We start from the raw sequence: 20,884 nt of genomic DNA, 5'->3' as shown, positions 1-20,884 counted from the left end.
TCACTCAAGTTAGCCATCAGAATAATAGATTGAGCAACTTGTATATTCTGGGGTTTTCCAATGATTATAAATAACTTTTCTCTAACAACCACTAAGTTGGAGCTAGAGTCTCGTTAGTAGCCATTGAGCATATCCATATAGCCCTTTTAGGCACTTTATGAGGTTTCCCCAGTTCAAACATATACAATCCATTTTCCAGCCAGACTATTAATATTTTTTGTTGAGTACACAAGTGTCTGGTATTATCTGGATCATTATTTTGAGCATTTGAAAAAGGTAGCATACAATACTATTATCCATGTACAGTATGAAAGACCACAAATCCTTATTCTGAACAGTAACACACAGTATGCATGTTCATTAAAAGGCCTTCTCTATTGTGAAAATTAGCATACCCTATATTTATATTTCTTCCATGGCAGGTACCAGCATTCAACACATTCATTTTACCTTATGATCGCTAGAAACTTTACTAAAAGTAGTGTGATTGACGTGTTAGGCAGCTCAGATGCTTTATTAAGCTGGGCCAATAAAAAGGTATATTTTCATTTGTATGTTAACCTCTCTTTCCATTGAAATTATCCGATTCGCGGGATTCAGTGATGCAATGGATTATGAGCTTCAGTGGCTAAGTTAACCATTGTGATTCATGTGTAGCAGAGAGTAAAAAATGGAGAGGGTTGTATATCTTACCTTTGGAAGGACCGTGTTTAATACTTGTGGTATTAATAAAGAATAGCATTGGTCTGCTAAGTATAGTTTCTCTGTAATCTTTGTAATCCATGTGGCTCTTCAGATCCACTTTCCTGTTAGAAAATCAAGGCAAAGATATTACATGTTCTCACCAAACAGCACTTTTATTTATTTATTTAAAATGTCTTATTGACTGCTTTCCCGACATTTTTTAAATTAATTTATTTTAGATTTATATTCTCTTTTTGCACTTTTTTCAGCTCTTCAGAGTGGATTACATTCAGGTACTGGAAATATTTTTTAGGAATTAGGATTTACCAAACATAAAATATCACAAATCCATTACAACTGATATTAATTGTCTCCTTGTTTGGGAATCTCAGCACATCTTAAACTTATATTTAAACTGCAGTACTCTTTTCAGACTAGCAGGAATCCCTCCTGAAGGCAGCTAGATGCCCTAATATGAGAATGTGGAGAAACTTATTCTGCCTCTGTGTTTTCTAGATATGCTAGGACTAAAGATGGACCTAACTCACATGCGTTCAAACCTCCCAATGCTGAAAAGTCATCAACTTTTTCTAAATCAAATTAGACCCTGTATGCTTTAAACAACATTTCACTCAATGCACAATAAAGCTCTGGAATTTGTTGCCAGAGGATGTGGTTAGTGCAGTTAGTGTAGCTGGGTTCAAAAAAGGTTTGGATAAATTCTTGGAGGAGAAGTCCATTAATGGCTATTAATCAATTTTACTTAGGGAATAGCCACTGCTATTAATTGCATCAGTAGCATGGGATCTTCTTAGTGTTTGGGTAATTGCCAGGTTCTTGTGGCCTGGTTTTGGCCTCTGTTGGAAACAGGATGCTGGGCTTGATGGACCCTTGGTCTGACCCAGCATGGCAATTTCTTATGTTCTTATGTTCCTCTGGATATCTTTATCCTGGAACTGGAATCTTCAGAAGCATTCTTTGAAAGCAAAGTTAAAAAGTTCTGATACCATCAAGAATGCAATTACTGAATTTTTATTGTATGATGGCATTAATTATTCAATTAAAAAAGGCAGATAAATATCACATTTTCATTGACTACTGTTTGCACTTAGATAAACTTATAAGATAACTTGAGCATATGCTTGAGAGAGCAAGAACGCGTTTGGGTGTATGCCATGGCCGGATTAAGATCAACTGATGCCCTAAGCATAGCCCAGTAATGGTGCCCCCTCAGTCCTGCCATTGCTTAATTGCAAGACATTAAGACTCAGTAAGAGGTGAAGGTGAAATAGATTAAAAATTCAGTTTTCTTCCAGGCTATCCCTAGGCCAGACCCCACAATTATATTAAATATAAATTTTTATTTTTATTTATTTAACACTAAATAAAATTCTATAAAGAAAAAAATGCAAATACAAAAATGCATTGAAAACTATTTTTAATCACCCTCCAAAAGATTATAAGGCAAAATCAAATGTGATATCTCTACTGAAAATACGTGATCTTGAGAGCATAGTTTTCAATTTTGAAAATCCTTTTTCTATGAAAATTGATGTTGGTAGACAATTTAAAAAGATATTCTAATGGAGAAATAACATTATTTGTATGAAACAAAACATCTTATATTCCATTATTTTCTAACTTTGAAGATATATAGCATTTGAACATACAAGGATCAAAAGATGCAAAATAATGCTTATCGTCGCCTACTTATAACTTTATACTTTCAAACATTTTCTTGTACTTTTTCAATTGCAGTCTTCAAAACTAATCTGGCGTAACAAATCTGCTTCTATACTTAGCAGAGGCAAGGCATCTCTCTGCTGTAGAACAAATCACAGCCAGCAAAAAAAAAGGAGCTGCAACTTTATTGTCACCTTATGACAGGCTGACAGCAGCAGCAGAACAGACGACAAGGCAAAGACTATGTTTTATCATCAGTAATCTTTTTTTGCTGCTGGGAGTCATTCTCTGCCCTACTTGTCTGGCCTCTGTGTGAGCTGGCTGGGCCGATTTCAGAGAATGGCAATGGCTGACCAACTTAACATGAACAGAGCGAGCGAATTGAGATAGTGCCTGAAGAGGGAGGAGGAAGTGTGAAGGTGGCTGCTGCAGGCTGGCTAAGGAATGGCAGCAAGGATAGGAAAATTGCATGATGGTGTTATAGTGCCCTTAGGGGCCGATGCAATAGACTGTGCTTAAAAACGTGCATCCAAATTGGGCGCCCATTTTTTTAAATGCGCACACAGCCACATCTCCTGGGTACTCGATTTAATATGTAAATGAGCTTCTGTGCTAAAAAAGGATGTGCTAGGGATCAACTGTGCGTCCCTAGCATGTTCTTGGCGTTTGGTGCCCAGGAGACGTGGCTGTGCGTGGGTTAGGAAAATGGACGCTCAATTTACGAGCATCCATTTTCCCAACTCGCTCACAACCACGGGTTAAGAAAACAGATGCTTGTAAGTACTTTCAGGCCACAATTTTGCAAATAAAAGAGGCCAATGTACTAAACTGCAATTTTCTTCTATTTAGGCTTATATATTGCCTTTCTTTCCTTTAAAGAGAACCCACATCATATGAACACTGTGTTACCCTTAATGCACATGTGCATCAGTCTGCATTAATGTTAACACAGAATTATTGTGGGTTTAAGCATTTAATATTAATGAACTGTGACACATGCACATTCATGCTAAGTAGTTCCTGAATATTGAAGTAGAGTTTATTTATTTATTTATTTATTTTTGGTTTTTATATACCGGAAGTTCCTGTATACAATACATATCACGAAAAAATGGCCAGCATCTGGAAAGCTTTGTACACTAATACTCATACTATGGGAAATAAAGTCCCAGAGTTGTGGAAGAAGCTGACTTGGATATAATGGTGGTTACAGAGATGTGGTACACAGAGAACCATGACTGGGATATAGTTATAATAGGCTATAATCTAATAATGAGGGACAAGGTAGGAAGAAAGGGAGGAAGAGAGGTGCTATATATACAAATAAATCTTAAAGCGACTGACCTATAGGGCTTACGAGGTAAAGAGGAGGTACTGTGAGCTAATCTGGAAAGAAGGATAATAGAAGGACTAGGGGGCACTCCATAAAGTTAGCAAGTAGCACATTTAACACTAATCGAAGAAATTCTTTTTCATTCAATGCACAATTAAGCTCTGGAATTTGTTGCCAGCAGATGGGGTTAGTACAGTTAGTGTAGCTGGGTTTAAAAAAGGTTTGGATAAGTTCTTGAAGGAGAAGTCCATTAACTGCTATTAATCAAGTTGACAGTGAATGGCCTCTGCTATTACTGGCATCAGTAGCATGGGATCTTTAGTGTTTGGGTACTTGCCAGGTTCTTGTGGCCTGGTTTGGCCTCTGTTGGAAACAGGATGCTGGGCTTAATGGACCTTTGGTCTGACCCAGCATGGCAATTTCTTATGTTCTTATGTTGTACTGGTATGCTACATAGATCTCCTTTGCAGGGAAAAGAAATGGACAGAGATTTAATATATATGACATTCATAATATTGCTATGAAAGGGAAGATGCTATTGCTAGGTGATTTCAATCTACTGGATACTGATTGAGATATAAGGCTGGATTTAATATTATGGTGCCTATAGACAGAGGACCAGGGGTGGAAGATTTTGTCTCTGGAAATCAGAGAGCAGCAGAGGGAATCCCAGTTTTTGGGTGCCTTCAGAATTTGGCACCCAAGGTACTCGCCTATGCCTAAATCTAGGCATGCTCAGATATGCCAACTATGATATTGTCCGGAAGCAAGGAAATCTTTGATTGTCTGCAGGAAGAAAGCATTCTGACAATTAATAACAGAACCCACATGGGAGGGGGCGATACAGGATTGGGTGTTTACAAATGGGAAGTGTGTTTCTGATGGCAGTTGGTGTGGCTCTGTATTAGAGCACAGACAGTAAAGGTTCATTCAGATGCAAGGGTCCTAGACTTCAGAAATAACTAATTTTGGTTAAGATGGGAGAGGAGTCCCTCAAGGAGTCATTAACCTGATAGGATAAGCTAGGGGAAGCAGAAAACAGCAGGCAAAACTAAAAAAATATTGTAAGGGAGGCAAACCTTTTTGTTAGGAAAGTAAATTAAAGGAAAATTAATCCACTGGTTTTCTAAAGAGATGGCCAAAAAGGTAAGAGAAAAAGGTTAGCATTTATAAACTACAGGAGATCACAGATAAAGGAAGACAGAGGAATATAGAAACATAGAAACATGACGACAGAAAAGGTCCTTATGGCCCATCTAGTCTAACCATTCGTTTCTCTTAACTGGAGTCGCTAAGAGAAGCTGGGAAAGTAAACAAGGCAGCAAAGGCACAAATAGAATGAAAAATAGCAAACAGTACAAAAAAGGGTGTCAAGACCTTTTTTAAAAATATATTAAAATTAATATTAGTGAGAGGAAGAAATGCAAAATGGTATTGTAATGTAACCCTTTTTTTCAGGGAATAAATCTAATTCCAAAGGGCCATAAAAGAATTTCTTAAACCGGGTTAACTCCTCCACCATTTTCCCAACTCTTCTGTCTCCATGAAATGGTTTCTTTTCTGTGAGGGGAAGGCTAACCTTCTGGACCCCGGGCACTGGAAACCTTCTGTCTCTGTGTGTGTGTGTGTGTTAACATAGCTCTTTGGGACAGGTACCTTGACAAAGCAGGAAGGACTCGCTGGATTGGTGTTCAAAATAATGCTTACTGTGGTTAATTGTGTAAAAATCAATAAGATCAATTAAGTGTCAAGTTACATCCAGATTCTGAGAATTACAGGGAGAAAATTGTATCTCTGTCTGTGGAAGTGTCCCTTTGTACTGAAGCTTGGAACTGGTATTTCATCCTTGGTGTGATATGAATATGTATCCCAAGGTGGCTGGGGTATTCTAACCAGATAGGATATCCCCTTCCCCACAGTATCTGATGTCCTGAGTGCACTCCCGAACGTGTGTTCCAGGGAGAAATCTCCAACTGGGGGTCTGTTGCGCTTGGAGGTGGACCCTTGTCCTGGAGCAGTGGAGAAAGGCTCCCTGGTAGGGACCAGGAAGCACCTACCCCCAGGGGGCGGAGCACAGGAGGAGACAGAAGCTAGAATGAGATTCACCACTGGAAGCCCGAGGTCCCTCCGGGTGGAGCCCATAGGGACCCGGGCCACTTGGACTTAGGTGGGCCTCGCAGGGTCTCCCAGAGAGGCGTGCCCATGAACAGCAAGGGAGCGCGGTTGGGCTTCACGCTGTTGGTCTGGAGAGGCAAGGAAGATCCAAACAGTTTAGACGATGAGAAGACAAGGGACAGAGCCAGAATCAGGAGACATGGTCAACAAGGCAGAGGTCAGAATCTAAGGGTCAGTCCGAGGAATAGTCAAGAAGGCAGAGGTCAGGTTCTGGAAGTCAGACGAGGTCACAAGGCAGGCAGAGGTCAGGATGCAGGCAGTAGGCAGGAAGGTCAAGGAACAGGCCGAGGTCAGCACCAGAGAGACAGTCCGAGGGTACTACCTGGGAAGACGAACAGACAGACACAGGAACAGAAGGACGCTGAAACAGTAGGACACTGGAACAAGGCTGGAACAAGACTGGAACAAGACTGTGAACACAGAGGCAAACTAGAACACAATACAATGCCGACCCAATTGCCAAGGCAAGGAAGTGCAGGCAGGGACTTCTTTATATTGTTCCATCAATCAGGGTGTGCCGTGGAGCTAGGACCCGCCCCTGGCCCTACAAGAGGCCGGGTGGTACGCGCGCAACGCCACTGGAGACGCCGAACTCCGGTGTGAGGCCTGGTGCGCAGTGGAAGGCCCGGCGACCGCTGCCGCAGGATGCCGAGACCTAGAGGAGCTCGCGGCTGCTGCTGGGGAGGCCGACCCGTGACCTGCAGAGGAGCTAGCGAGGTGAGCAGGCCCATGCGTGGGCCGGGTGCAGACGGGGAGCGCAACAGAGTCTCCAGGTGTTCTCTTTCTTCTTCTTTAGTATCTTCTTCAAAAAATAGAATTCTGACCCGCCTGGAGGTAGGGCCGCTACCAAAACAGCTCTTACAGTCCTGTTCTGGGTAAGGAAGGGGGCAGAAAAAATACTTCCTTCCAAATCAGATGGAAAAAACAAACTAAATCTTCACTGGTTGGTCTCTGCAACCTTCTCTTGATGGAGCGAAGGGGTGTAAAGATCCCTCCTACACTTCTGGAGAAGGGATTAGTGCCTCCCAGAAGACACAGATTTAAAACAGAGAAATCTTAAGATCTGATCAAAAATAGAAAAAACAATCTCTCTTATGTCCTGCTTCCCTCCAGTCTATTACCAAGACTGGCAGGGCAGTGTCTCTCCCTCTCTGTGCTAGTCTGGGGGCCTAACTTGGAGAGCGCACTTCCTTCCTTCATGAAAGCAAACCTACACTGCTCCCCTACTCTCACTCCTAACCCCCTGCCCCCCCCATGGATTCAGGGCTACACATTCTAGCAAGTCTCTGGGGGAGTGCTATTAGGAATGGTAAATCCCTGTAGAGGACTAACCATGGGCTGGAAGCTAAGATCATCTAGTGGATACTTCATTGTCTCTACAGTAAGACTCAAAGGTGAAGGGGTGAAATGTGTAGAAGCTGTACTTCTGTTCAGTGTTCCACGAGAAAGGACACTGACTGCAGAAAACGGTCTCAAATAAGAATGGAAGTGAGGTAGGCTGCAAACAATTTTCAGAAGTCTGTGTTCATGAGGACTAGCAAAACTGAAAATTGGATAAAGCAATGGGGTTGGATGGGATTTGGGGAATTTAGGGATGTTCTGGCAGCTCCACTCTCTGACTTTTTCAATACTGCTTTAGAATTAGGAGTGGTTCCAAAGGACTGGAGATGTGGTTCTTCACAAAAATGGAAGTAAGGAGGAATCTAAGAACTACAGGCCAGTAATTCTGATCTTGGACTTGTGTAAATTAATGGACTGCTAAAATAGAGGATAGTGCAGTTTATGGAGTCCAGTGGATTATAGGCAGACAAAACTAATCAATTTGGCAGACAAAACTAATCAATTTCTTTGGCTGGGTGACCAGAGAGTTATATCAGGAGGGAGTAGCAGAGTGCTAGATGTAGTGTACTTGAATTCTAGCAAGGCCTTTGGCATGGTTCTGCGTAGGTGACTTATAAACAATCTGAGCTTCCTAGATATGGACCCTAAAGTGACTGACTGGGTTAGAAACTGACTGAGTGGCAGATGCCAAAGGATAATGATAAACAGAGTTTACCTCAAGGAAAGGGGGGGTTATAAGTGATGCACTGCATGGATCAGTCCTCAGTCCAATTCTCTTCAACATTTCTATTAGTAATAATGCAGAAGTGCTATTAGGAAAGGTTGCCTTTTTGCAGATGATGCCAAAATCTGCAACAGGATAGATACCCCTAAAAGATGACAAAAGCATAAGGTATCTAGTTAAGCTTGGGGAATGGTCTAAAGTCTGGCAGCCAGGGGCGTAGCGGCTACAGGCACCACCAACTTTGAAACGGAGTGTACTGTGCACCACCAACGCTAGGACTGCCATCTGTCCGTATTTCTTCCAGACTGTACAGATTTTTTATTTCTTGCCTAAAAACCAAACAGATGGCTAAAATGTCCAAAAATCGTCTGGATTTTAGTCCTTCAAGATTTTTTTTTGGAGCTGGACTATGATCTACTGTGTGTGTGTGTGTGTGTGGGGGGGGGGGGGGTTGCCATTTGTTGGGAGAGGAGATGAAGTGCTGTCTGGTCTTCCCCAGTTGTAGAAGGAGCGAACAGGCCCCATCTGCCTCAAGCAAGGAACAGGTCCTACTGGCGCAAAGCAAAGAGCAGGCCCCGTTGGCGTTCCCCATCCTGCTGGCAGCCCTAAGAAGAAAAGAAACCTGCACTGGCAGAGCTGTTGTCCAGAAGAAAATGAGAGGCCCCAGCAGACTCCAACCCACCAGCGACCCAAAGAAGAGAGGCCCAGCCTGAGTTTGTGTGTCAGAGATCGTGCATGTGTGCATATATTTGTAAATGTGTGTGTCTGTGAGAGAGAATGTGTGCATGGGTGTAAGAGACAGATTGAGTGTTCATGGTATGTATAAGAGACTGAGTAAGTGTGCATGTTTGTGTGTGAGAGAGAAAGTGTGCATTGGTGTGTATAAGAGAGAGGGTGCATGGGATGTGTGTGAGTGAGTGAGAGGGTGAAGGTGTTTTGAGTGACTGTGTTTACATGACAAAGAAGAAAATGTATGTGCTCTTTACCCCACTAATCTACAACAGTCTCAGGGTGAGTGGAAATCAAAAGCTCCCAGGTATGGAGCGTGGGGGATTTTTTAAATCTTTATTCGTTTTAATTATTGGGTGTTATTTGATGTGTTTGCAGGTTTGAAATATTTTATTGGTGTTTAGTTAATGTTTTAAATTTTTTTTATTTGAGTTCTTAAATATTGGATATTCTATTTGTCAGCTGTATGGAAATACATATTCTATTGATTCTTATGGTTTTATAATTATGACTGTTTTATATTTATTTATTTTATTGTTTTATGAAAATTTTGTGATGTTTGTTTTGTTACAATGCATAAAGGGTTTGGCTTTTGGTTTCCAGTTCAGTTTCTGTGTGCATGTTTCTATTTATATTTTATGGTCTCTTTGTTCTGTATTTGGTGGTCTGTCTGTGTTCTGCATGTGTGACCGAGCTGAAGTATTCTGCTAGCATGTAGTTTCTGTATAGGGATCTATAGCAGTCTCGTTTGTTCTGTTTTTCTGATAGGGGGGTATATTGGTGTTTTAAGGCCTGCAATCATATTTACACTGTTGCCTTTTCATAGGTAGGGCTGTTACTGTTTGAGTACTGGCAGTTAATGCTGTTTTGGTATGGGAGGTTTACCATATTGTCATTTAAATTGTTTATTCATGGCTTTCTGAGAACCAAGCCCATACTCAGCACATGTTAGGCTTAATGCCTTATGAGTTTCAAATGTCTTTTTTTTAATTTTTTTGCAGTGTTTTCTGGTTGGTACAACAGAAGTGCATGTAAATACAATATACATGTTATTTTAAGTGATGTTTTTACCTCAGAAGAATGTACTTTGAATGTCCTTTTTCATGTAAAATATGTTACAAATACATAATTTTTAATTGTATGTGGAGAGGGCCATTAAAGGGGGGCAGGGGTCTCAAGGCTGTAAGTTTCACCTAGAATGGCTATTGCCTTGCACTGGCCCTGATCGGGAGCCACACATAGACAAGTGCATATAGAGAGAAATCAGAGACTATAGCAGCGCCTGGAGTCACACACAGGCAGAGAGACGAAACCAAGACAGCAGGAGACTGGGAACTGGGAGGAGATCACTGATATATTCCCCAAATTGTAATAGCATAGCAGAGTCTGACTGTGTTTACTGTCCTCTGGGAAAACACCATCTACCTCCCATGGTACAGAGAACAGCTTACAGAGGATCCAAGAGAGTCCAGATTTATATCCTAGACACTCCACCTGAAAAATCTCACTCTTTGACCTTTAATCTCACTCATTGGGATGGACCACCCTTGGCATCTCCGGCGATGGGTTTAGTGTGTGGTTTGGGATCAGCCTTCCCTATGCTCCCAATTCTCCCTAATGGGCTTTTTTGTTTTGTTCTCCCCCTGACTGAGAAGGGACCATGGAGTCAGGAGTAGCCTTCACCACCTTGGGAGAGGGTAGCCCTAGCCCTTGTGAGTAATCAATAATAAAATCATCTCATGAAGGCTGCCTGAACACTGAAATGCAAGCAAACAATAGACTAAGCTATTCAAAAAATTATTGGTATGGTTTTATTATTATGATGGATGTTTTATATTTCTTGATTTAATTGTTTGATGTTTTATGAGGAATAGAAAGATATTTCTGTTTTTCCATTGTTGCACTGCATAACAGTCCGGCTTGTTGAGGTTTCTAGTTCAGTTTTTGTCTACACTTTTCTAGTTATAGTTATGGTCTCTTTATTCTGAATTTGATGTGTGGGGGACTTGAGGTGTGGGGGACTTTATTCTGTGTTCTGCATGTATGAGGGGTGGCCAACCGGCATTTTGTAAGCTGCATACACTGGCTGTGGAATCAGTCACTCTCCTGGAGAGTAGGGGTGCTAAGAAGGGGTGGAAATGAGAAAGGGAGGGGACTGCTTTAGGCTGTGGAAGGGCTGACAGCAAACAAGAACTGTACATAATGATATGGCAGTACTAAGGTAGGGGGCACTCACTGAGTGAGTTCATGAAAAGCAGCACAACAGCAGAATATGTGTGTGTGAGTCTGTGATCTCAGAGAGTGAGGGTGTCTGTGTGTCTGTGTCTTTGAGGGTGTGTGCATGTTTCTTTGTGTGTGTTACGACTGTCATTACCCGGTGTCTCCACTCCGCCCACGTTACCTTTTTTGTTAGTCCACCGCGGTTGGTGGAAGTCTGGCTGCCGCGGCGTCCGCCTGCCGTCCTTTCCGGCATCCCGGGTCCGGCTTGGGCGCTGCATCCCGCCATGTTGTCCGGGTACCATAGGGCACACGCGCCGCGTGGCCCTGCTTCTTATTCTCTCTTTGCCGTGAACCTCAGGGGCGTCCCCGTGATGACGTCACGCATCCCAGATACAAAAGCCTACACTTTTTGCTAGCTAATCGAGTTAGCAAGGGAACTCCTTACAGTGGGATCTCCTTACGAATGGGATTCGCTCTCCGTACCTAGCTACTCTGCCTCTCCAACTTTTGGACTTTATCCTAATGAGGTACCTGCTCCTCGGGGGCCTCTCTCATTTCTTGCAGGTCGCTATCAGGAACCGGTAGTCGCTCCTCGAGAGCCCATGTTCCCTGATTCGCTGCCTGAACTTATCTCTTCTGCTTGGAAGAAACTGCTGCCTACATCATCAGTGAGTTACCAACTTTATTTCCTCAGAGCTGTTCCCTGGAACCAGGTACTTGCTCCTCGAGGGCCTGCCTCTATTCCAGTTTCTGTGTCACCTTCCGTGAGAAACTGCTGTGTGAGTAACTTTACCAACGAGGCTCTATACCAGAACTCTGTGTATGCTCCACTGAACTCACTATCTCAGTTTTCTCCACTACAGCACAGCCATAGAGGGAATCTCTGTTCCAATATCCTGAGGAACCTAAGCCCAGCCTGGCTTCATCTCTACTCACTACTGCCACCTCTGATGGCTTCTCAACTCTGTCCAATAAAAGATATAACTCTGTGTTGTGTGTCCCAAAACTGAGCCTGACCTGTGGCCCCTCACATGATTTCCCCCCGTGGGCGTGGTCAGCAGCCACAGTATCCAAGGGTCCACCCAAAACCTTACAAACAATAACAGTGTGTGAATGTCTTTGTGTCTGAGAGGGTGAGTCTGTGTGTGCATGTGTGTGAGTACGTGTGTGAGAGAGAGAGTCTTTATGACCTGAAAGGGTGTGTGTGAGCCTTTATGTCTGAGAGGGTGAGTGTGTAATTGAATCTTTGGGTCTGATGGGGGAGAGAGAATCTTGGCCTTTTCTTTCAGGTGTGGGGGACATTCCCCCCTCCCCCCATAAAAGTAATGGCAGCTCTCTGCCTCTTTGAATTCTGGTTTTGTGGCACTCATGGGGGTAGATTTTTAAAAACTGCGCGATCGCGTACTTTTGTTTGCGCAGCAGGTGCAAACAAAAGTACGCTGGATTTTATAAGATACACGCATATCCATGCGTATCCTCTAAAATCCTGGATCGGCGCGCGCAAGGCTGCCGATTTTGGACATCCGGCGCGTGCCGAGCTGCGCAGCCTGCCTCCGTTCCCTCCGAGGCCACTTCGAAATCGGAGCGGCCTCGGAGGGAACTCTCTTTCGCCCTCTCCTCACCTTCCCCTCCCTTCCTCTACCTAACCCACCCCCCCGGCCCTATCTAAACCCCCCCCTACCTTTATCCATGGATTTACGCCTCCCGGAGGGAGACGTAAATCCACGCACGCCAGCGGGCTGCTGGCGCGCCGAGACCCGACCCGGGGGCGGTTCCGGAGGGCGCAGCCACGCCCACAGAACGCCCCGGGCCGAAACCACGCCCCCGGGTCCGCCCCCGAAATGCCGCGTCCCGCCCCCAAAACGCCACGTCGTTCGGCCCCACCCCCGACACGCCCCCTTCAGAAAACCCCGGGACCTACGCGCGTCCCGGGGCTCTGCGCGCGCCGGCGGCCTATGCAAAATAGGCACGCCGGCGCGCAAGACCCTGCTCGCGTAAATCCAGGCGGATTTACGCGAGCAGGGCTTTTAAAATCTGCCCGAGTGTGTGTTTGGCCACCCCTGCTATACTGCATGACCGAGATACTAGGCCACACTCCTTAGTAGGTATCCCAGTGGGGCGCTATACAATAATAGTCATTTGCAGAAGAGGATGGACACTATCAACAAAAATTTTACTTAAAACATCCAAATTTTTGGAATTTTCATTATTGAAAGTTGGCAACCCTAATTGACGCTATCATCTCTGGCTCTCCCCCCGCTGATTACTCACAGATCCCAGCACTGCCTCCATTTTGATTTACAGCATGACTCCAGCACTGCCTCCATTTTGCTACAGTAAGCCTGCAGGCGGCAGAATCAGTCCCACGGAGGAGAAGCCAGAAAATCAAAGTTAAAAAATAGCATGCTCATGTGCATGCATGCACAAGCACAAGCACAAACACTCCAACGCACCAGTCTCTGCTGCTTCTTTTAATGCACTTCATGGATGGTGGTGGTGGAAAAGCCCATGCCAATAGCATGAGAATCCTGAACAACCACCTGGTAGTCAGCAGTCCCTCTTTACCTGCCTTCTGCCGAACCCAGGCAGCCACTGTCTCTCATCGATTGATCCTGGTCCCACTCCACAGCCAAGCCACTGCCAGTGAGTGCCTGTCAGCTCTGGGATTAGGAGAGCTGTTTGAGCAACAGCAATCCAAAGGAAGGAAAAGGCTGGACCTTGATCTGACACAGTATGGCATTATCTTAAAGACAGTTGAGCCCTTTCTTTTATTTGGATTTCTGTTATAGTTAAGGAGTGGCTTTATTGTGTTTTGGTAGTAGATACAGGGCAATGGCAATGCCAGTGTCTTTGGGGACCATACATACCTCTTTGGGGTTAGAGGTATGTATGGTACAGTTTGGGGAGGTTCTCTGGGGGATAAAGCATGTATTTTGGGGGCTCAGGGTCAGGGCAGGGGTGTGTATGGTCAGCTTTTGAAATAGTGAGAGAGCCTTTTGTGTGAGAGAAAAAGTACCTGTAAGTATGAGAGAGTCTGTTGTGTGTGTGTGTGTGTGTGTGTGTGTGTGTGCGTGAGCGTGCTTGTGTGTTTGTGCATGTGAGAGAGACAGTGTGTGAGAGAGCCTGTGTGTGTGATAGTGAGAAAGAGAGAGCGCTTGTCAGTATGTGAGAAAATGAATATGTGTGTATCAGAAAGTGTGTGTATGTGAGAGAGAGGATAAGGTCTGTGTTCTCCCCTCCAATCAACAATTTTAGGGTGACTGGAAATCTAAAATTCCCAGGAAGGAAGCACAAGGGATATTTTTTTTTAAATTCTTATTTGTTTTAATTATTGGGTGTTATTAAATGTATCTGCACTTTTGAAATATTTGATTGGTGTTTGGTAAATTGTTAAACATGTTTATATGCATTATTAATTACTGAATTCTATTTGTCAGCTGATTTGAAATATCTATTCTTTTTATTGGTGTGGTAGATGTTTTATATATCTTGCTTGTATTTGATGTTTAATGAGTAATGGTGATAGTTCTGTTTTTTCCATTGTTGCACTACATACAGAGTCTGACTTGTTGCGGTTTCCAGTTCAGTTTGGCTGCACGGTTCTATTTATATTTTATGGATCTCTTTATTCTGTATTTGGTGAGTGTTTGTGTCCTCATGTGTGACCAAGGTGAGGTATTCTGATAGCTTGTAGGGATCTATATCAGCCTGACTTGTTCTGTTTTCCTAATAGAAGGTGTAATGGGATATTAGGGCCTGGTGTAATATTTGCAGTGTTGTCTTTTCATGGGTAGGGTTATTACCGTGAGTCTGACAGAGTGTTATGGTATGTCAGGTTGCTGTATATTCTGAGTACATTTTTTGCATGGCTTTCAGTTATTACACAGTGTTACTGAGGTGTATTAATGTGTTGCTATTACAGTGAGGTGACACCAGAATTTATATATCTTTTTTCTATGGTGAGTGGTAAGGGGAAGTGTCCTAGTTCTGCTCTGGATGCTTTGTTGGGGGAGTTTCTGTGAATGCAGGGTATTTTAGAATTTGAAGTGTAGGGTTTATATTGGGATTCTGTCCTATCTTGTATAGATCCCAGACTTCATTCCCAGAAATAAGAATTTGATTGATGCTACTGAATAATTTTAGTGCTACTTTTACTGGGTTTTTTTTTTTGTTACATAGAAGGTCCGCTGGCACATATGCCCAGCATTTTATTATGCATGTATTATCATGTATCCCACCCCGAACTTCAGAGGGGCAGGAAATAAAGACTTTTGAATACAAATAAATAAATGCTTCTATGAATTTCATTAAACCTCCCAGTAAAGCCCAAATCACCATACCTCTCTGAGTTCCTGATACAACCTATTTGTCTTCCCCCTTTCCACACAGATAGCCTAGATTAGAAAACACCTCCATCTCTGACAGTTGCCTAAGAACGTCCCCTAACTTCTTGAACTCCTTGTGCACTATACTGAATGATTCCTTGTTGGGTTATTTATCTGCAAGTAGCCTACAATGTCAACCTCACCTCTTTTTTCTTTCTCTTCCAGCAATGCTAAGAATGCTCTTTGCATCCTGACTACCCAGGTTGGCAAATATGAAATAAACACAATCATTGACATTCCTTTTTACCTTTATGATTTCATGTTTTATTTTGCCACTCCCACCACAATAAATCGCTGATCTGCTGGCCCTCATTAGCTGCTTGGCAGAAACCACCCAGATCTATGGCACGTACAACTGAAGAGTACTTAGAGGCTACAGCCTTAGTTCACTGCACACGTGTATAGAAATAAGTGGTGGCAGTATTAGTAGGTAATTTAAAACATCTAGATTTGAGTGGCAACTTGAGTCCATTTTATGAAAATAAAAGTTTATTTATATTGATAAATTTCATACCTGGGCTCGCTTGGAGCCCACTTTCTCACCCCCTTTCCCTGACAACTCTCACACCATCTTTTCCCCTTTCCTCCAGTTCTCTCACACAATCCCTTTTAGATGTCCATCCTTCCTTCCTTCTCCACCCCATCCCTGTTCCTCCCTAGTTCCCCCTCCTCGTCTTCAGTCCAATTTTCCCTCCTTCTCTTCCACCCCTATCCTATGTACTCCTTATATTTGCAATTTGAATAATGTAAGGAAAAAAAAGTCATTGTAGTGAGTGAGGCTGGGGAGGAAGGAGGGGAAGGGATATGGTTATGGGAAAAGAGGAGAGGGCAGAGGAAGGAAATGAAGAAAGAATCTTAGGAAAGAAAGGTAGAGAGATAAGGGATGGAAGAGGACAGAGGGAGGAAGGATGGAACAGTCCTCTGACAGAGAATTCTCCAGGTTAGATAAAGCCTAGCAGCAAGGCTTGCAAAACCCTTTCCGACTCTATCTGAGCCTTAGAAGAAATATTGCCTTTTTACCTACTAAAATAAACTGAAGTATTCCAGAAAAGTTCATCACAGCAGAAACATCCTACAGCAAATGCTATGTTTATTCCTTGCTCTTAAATAAATGTTTTGAAAGGTAAGAAGTGAGTTTATCTGAATATTTAAAGCTGAATCAGAGATTATTTGGGGCCGATGCAATACAGTGCTCTCAGCTGAGCGCACTGTAAAACCCGCAGTCAGTCGCGGGTTGAATAGATGCTAATGAATCCCCTAATGCAATAATGCATGTGATTGAGGCTATTTCTTTCACTCAAGATGCAAAAACAAAAAATGTGCTTGCTGAGCACTTCTTATGCCAGTACAGAAAAGCAGAAAAAACTGCTTTTCTGTACTGCCTCCTACGTAATATCGTTGCGATATTACGTAGGAGGAAAAACAAAATTAAATAAAGTTAAAAAATAGAAAAAAAAACCCACTGGCAGTCGGGTGCAGGAAACAGACGCTCAAATGACAAGTGTCTGTTTCCTGAAACCCTGGCTGTGCAGCTATGCAGCGTTTAGGAAAACCGACAGACCACCAACGCCAATTGGGTTCGCGTTAGCAAGGAGGTGCTAGGGGTGCGCAAGCATCCCTAGCGCCTTCTTACTAACGCGACCCCCTAATTTAAATATTGCATGGCGCTCCCCCTTGGGGGCATCTGGGGGGCATCTGGGGCGCATTAAAAAACAGGCGCTGTCTGTTTTTTTAACTAGCAACAAAATTGTGTTTGGAGCAGGAGCACTGAGTTCATTGTACCCATTTCACAGTCCAGAATTCTCCCGCCCCCATCATGCTCTCTCACGGCTCGATACAGTATGGCCGCGGTAAAAACAGTGCGGCAGTGTCAGGCGCACCCTTCCTCCCCGCACGCACAGTTCTCCTGACCAAACGCCTGATTCTCTCTTCTAATCGCATACAAATGCATGCCGCGGCTGTGAAGCGTTAGGGAAGGGTTATGCCCGCGCAACCCATTTTACTGTATAGGCGCTGTAACAGCGCCTATACAGTAACCTGGGTGCGCTGGTACCTGTCATTTCAAATGACATTTGAAATGACAGGCACCAGGAAGTGTAAAAAGGTGTAAAAAGTGTAAAAAACAAAAAACCTGTGTGTTATATAAAAAAATAAAACAATTTTAAATACCTGTCGGAGGGCCGTGGGTCCAGGCGGCCGGTGGGCGGCGGGCAGCCATCAGCGGCATCCGGTAGTCCCTTCTCCCTTCCTCCCTCCCTCCCCTGCCTGGATGAGCGCCAAAATCGCACGGGCGGGTCGGCAGCGGGGGGGGGGGGGGCAGCGGGGGGGGCGGCAGCAGGATCCGGGAGCGGCGGGTAGGCAGCAGCGGGGTCCAGGGGAGCAGCGGCAGCAGGATCCAGGGATGGCAGCGAGATCCGGGGAGCGAGTAGCGGCAGCGTGTTCGATCGGGCAGGCAGGTAGGTGGCAAAATAAAGATGGCCGCCTGCACGGGAAAATCGTGCAATTGGCCGCTGAAGACGTGACGTCACACCCCGTGACGCCAAACGTCGTGACGTCACGTCTTCAGCGGCCAATTGCACGATTTTCCCGTGCAGGCGGCCATCTTTATTTCGTGACGTCACGGCTTCAGCGGCCAATTGCACGATTTTCCCGTGCAGGCGGCCATCTTTATTTTGCCACCTACCTGCCTGCCCGATCGAACACGCTGCCGCTACTCGCTCCCCGGATCTCGCTGCCGCCCCTGGATCCTGCTGCCGCTGCCCCCCCGGATCCCGCTGCCGCTGCCCCCCCGGACCCCGCTGCTGCCTACCCGCCGCTCCCGGATCCTGCTGCCGCCCCCTCGCTGCCGCCCCCCCCCCCCCCCCCCGCTGCCGACCCGGCCGTGCGATTTTGGCGCTCATCCAGGCAGGGGAGGGAGGGAGGAAGGGAGAAGGGACTACCGGATGCCGCTGATGGCTGCCCACCGGCCGCCTGGACCCACGGCCCTCCGACAGGTATTTAAAATTGTTTTATTTTTTTATATAACACACAGGTTTTTTGTTTTTTACACTTTTTACACTTTTTACACTTACCATAGCAGGCCCGAGCCTTGCTACTTTTTCGTTTGTGTTTTTTTTGCTTCGGGAGGAGGGGACCGGACGGGACTGCAGTAGACCGGACGGGACCAGGGCGGGTAAGCAATGTTTTTACACTACACTACACTAACGCCTACTAGGGGGAGGCGGTAAACTAGCAGGTTAAGGCCGCGGCAGAACAGCGGGTTACGGAGGAGATAATATCAGCGCCCGTTACAGTATCGCAGGGGAATAGCTAATTCCTTCATTATACAGCTTTTTCGTTCATTTACATGCTGGGTGCGGAAAGGGTTTAGGAAAGGGTTTAGGAAGCGCTAAGGACGCGTGAAACTGGAGACTGTATCGCTGGATGGCCTTACTCGTCTGTATTGTGCGCTCCCAGCACGTTACAGACCGGGAATCTTTAACTCAACGTTACTGTATCGACCTGTCAGTTATCAGATCCTTGCCACTCTCTCTCAAATACAAGCACCAAGGTGGTGTTATCGGTTTGCGTGCAAGCCTTCGGCTTTACTTATGACACCGATTGCCACAGACAAAATGCGGGATAAACGGACAGCCACACCAATATCATAAAAGTTTGTCTGCTTTCAATAAACTTTGCTTAAAAACAAACAAACAGATGTGCCCCTACAATAAAAAAGTGGAGAAAAGCCTTAGTAAATCAGGCCTTTTGATTACAAACCATCGGGGTTGGGATAAGGACATAGGTATTATATCGGAATATAATTGCCTGATTTTAATTTTAATTCAGAATGGTGAAAATCTAATATAAAACTATATTAAAAACGCAAAGAGACCTAAGCCAAAGATGCTATTAATAGAGCAAAAAAAACCAATCTCAGGGCCAGATTCATTACTGCTTTTTCCCATTTTGTGTCTATGGGAAAATTGAGTGAATCAGGTACTAAGTTGGTATTTTGCGACATCGATACGGTACCGTTTATTTAAACACTCCCTTTTCAAAGCATACGCAGATTTCCAAACAAAGTTGCTTGCTGAAAAAACAACAACCCCAGTACTGATTTAGCAAGCCTTTTTTTTTATATTGGTTTATTTATTTTTTTTAAATAATCGCTGGCCGACTTCTCCCGGGCACCCCTCACCTGCTAATGTAGTTGAGCACGCGGTACTGGCTCCCGTTCAGCTGCACGGAGCCGTCGCAGAAGACGTTGTAGCCGCCGGCGCGGTTCTGCACGGTGATGCTGCCGCCGCCTTCTCTGCTGGCGGGCGGCTCGTGCAGGAAATAAGCGGGCTGCAGCTGGAAGAGCAGCTCAAGGGGCAGCACGCCCATCTCGCAGCTGCAAGTGGTCAGGCACCCCAGTTCGCCCAGGGAGAGGGACACGATGCTGGCCTGCCGGTTCTCTCTGCATGGGAAAGGCTCGTCGAAGATGTCGTCCATACCCATGCTCATCTTCCTATCGTAGGCGGCAGACATTGCCCTCGCGCGCCTTCCCGGAGCCTCGAGAGTGACAGAGAAGGACGGTTTCTGTAGGGCACGGGTGCTGGGATGCAGCGGCACCGGGCAGACAGAGCCCACAGTCCCCCCAAAAAAACGTAGTGGGACAGGGTTTGACGCTTGCAGAGCCGGGATCTCGGTTCTTGGCTTAAGAAAGCTTTAGGCTTTAAAACAAACAACTACAAAAAAACAAAACAAAACTAGACTAACACGTTCCGAAGAAATCGTCAGAATAACTCTAGTGCTTCTTTGAAAAGCTTGCTTTAAAACTTTTGAAAAGGGCTGGCTCATTTTTCCACCCATGAGTGTTTCTTGGCACGCCCTTTGTTTTTGTAAAGAAAAAATCCTCCGCAGGCACCTACTACAGTTGCCTGGAGCCTTGTCAAAAGCATCAGAGGGCAGATTCTTCTGCTAGTTGTAGGGGGGTTTATTCCTTTATTATTATTATTTTTTCTCTGTACTTTGTTGCCTATCTGTAGTGTTTCCTCTTCTAAACAGTAGCACACTGACTGACTACTTGCTGTAACTGTCCCCTCTGCTATCACTAGGATAATAACAATAATTCCCTATTAATCAATATGGTCCAAGACTGGCTGGAGTTGCTGTCTGAGCTGGTGCAAGAGTATTAGACACCTTAGGTGAAACTTACAGCCTTGTGCCCCTCTCCCCCGACCCTCCTCCCCCAAAATCCTTTTCACACAGCTAAATTTAAAAGTTGTGATTTATAATAACAGATTTTACATGAAAAGGGCAAAATACAGTGTTCTGAGGTAACAATGTATTTTTTTTAATTTTGTTTTTATTATGAATTCAAAATAAGACAATATAGAGAATATCATAAAAATAAAAGGAAAAAAAATCAAGCATCCTCGTATGGTAAAAGAAACATGAGAGGGGACAAAGAAAAATAAGCGGATGTGTAGCCTTGAAATAAAAAAAAGCATGGTGAGAAAATAACACCAGAATCATTTATAAGCCCGACAATAAGAGTGACTATTGAGGGTGCGAATTTAGGAACAACCGCAGTTGGGATGGTTCAAAGAATATATAGTTAACTTTAAGATATCTAATAGAACA

General features: G+C 44.4%; 1 protein-coding gene across 1 annotated transcript in view; it reads right to left on the bottom strand.

Moving 5' to 3' along the window:
* LOC115092108 (mesenteric estrogen-dependent adipogenesis protein-like) overlaps nt 1–20,109 on the bottom strand; it is a 37,592-nt gene extending 17,483 nt beyond the window's left edge. Inside the window, exons 1-2 of the mRNA XM_029602644.1 lie at nt 19,455–20,109; nt 694–806 (exon numbers count right to left, since the gene is read on the bottom strand). Of these exons, the coding sequence (XP_029458504.1) occupies nt 694–806; nt 19,455–19,786 (445 nt within the window). The 5' untranslated portion in view covers nt 19,787–20,109. The remainder of the gene's footprint in view (nt 1–693; nt 807–19,454) is intronic.
* Between the last annotated feature and the right edge of the window lie 775 nt (nt 20,110–20,884).

This window comes from Rhinatrema bivittatum, chromosome 5, assembly GCF_901001135.1.
Source record: "Rhinatrema bivittatum chromosome 5, aRhiBiv1.1, whole genome shotgun sequence".
In the NCBI taxonomy this organism is placed as follows: domain Eukaryota; kingdom Metazoa; phylum Chordata; class Amphibia; order Gymnophiona; family Rhinatrematidae; genus Rhinatrema; species Rhinatrema bivittatum.
The sequence above is the reverse complement of the archived record's forward strand: the minus strand, read 5'-3'. Positions and strand labels throughout refer to the sequence as shown.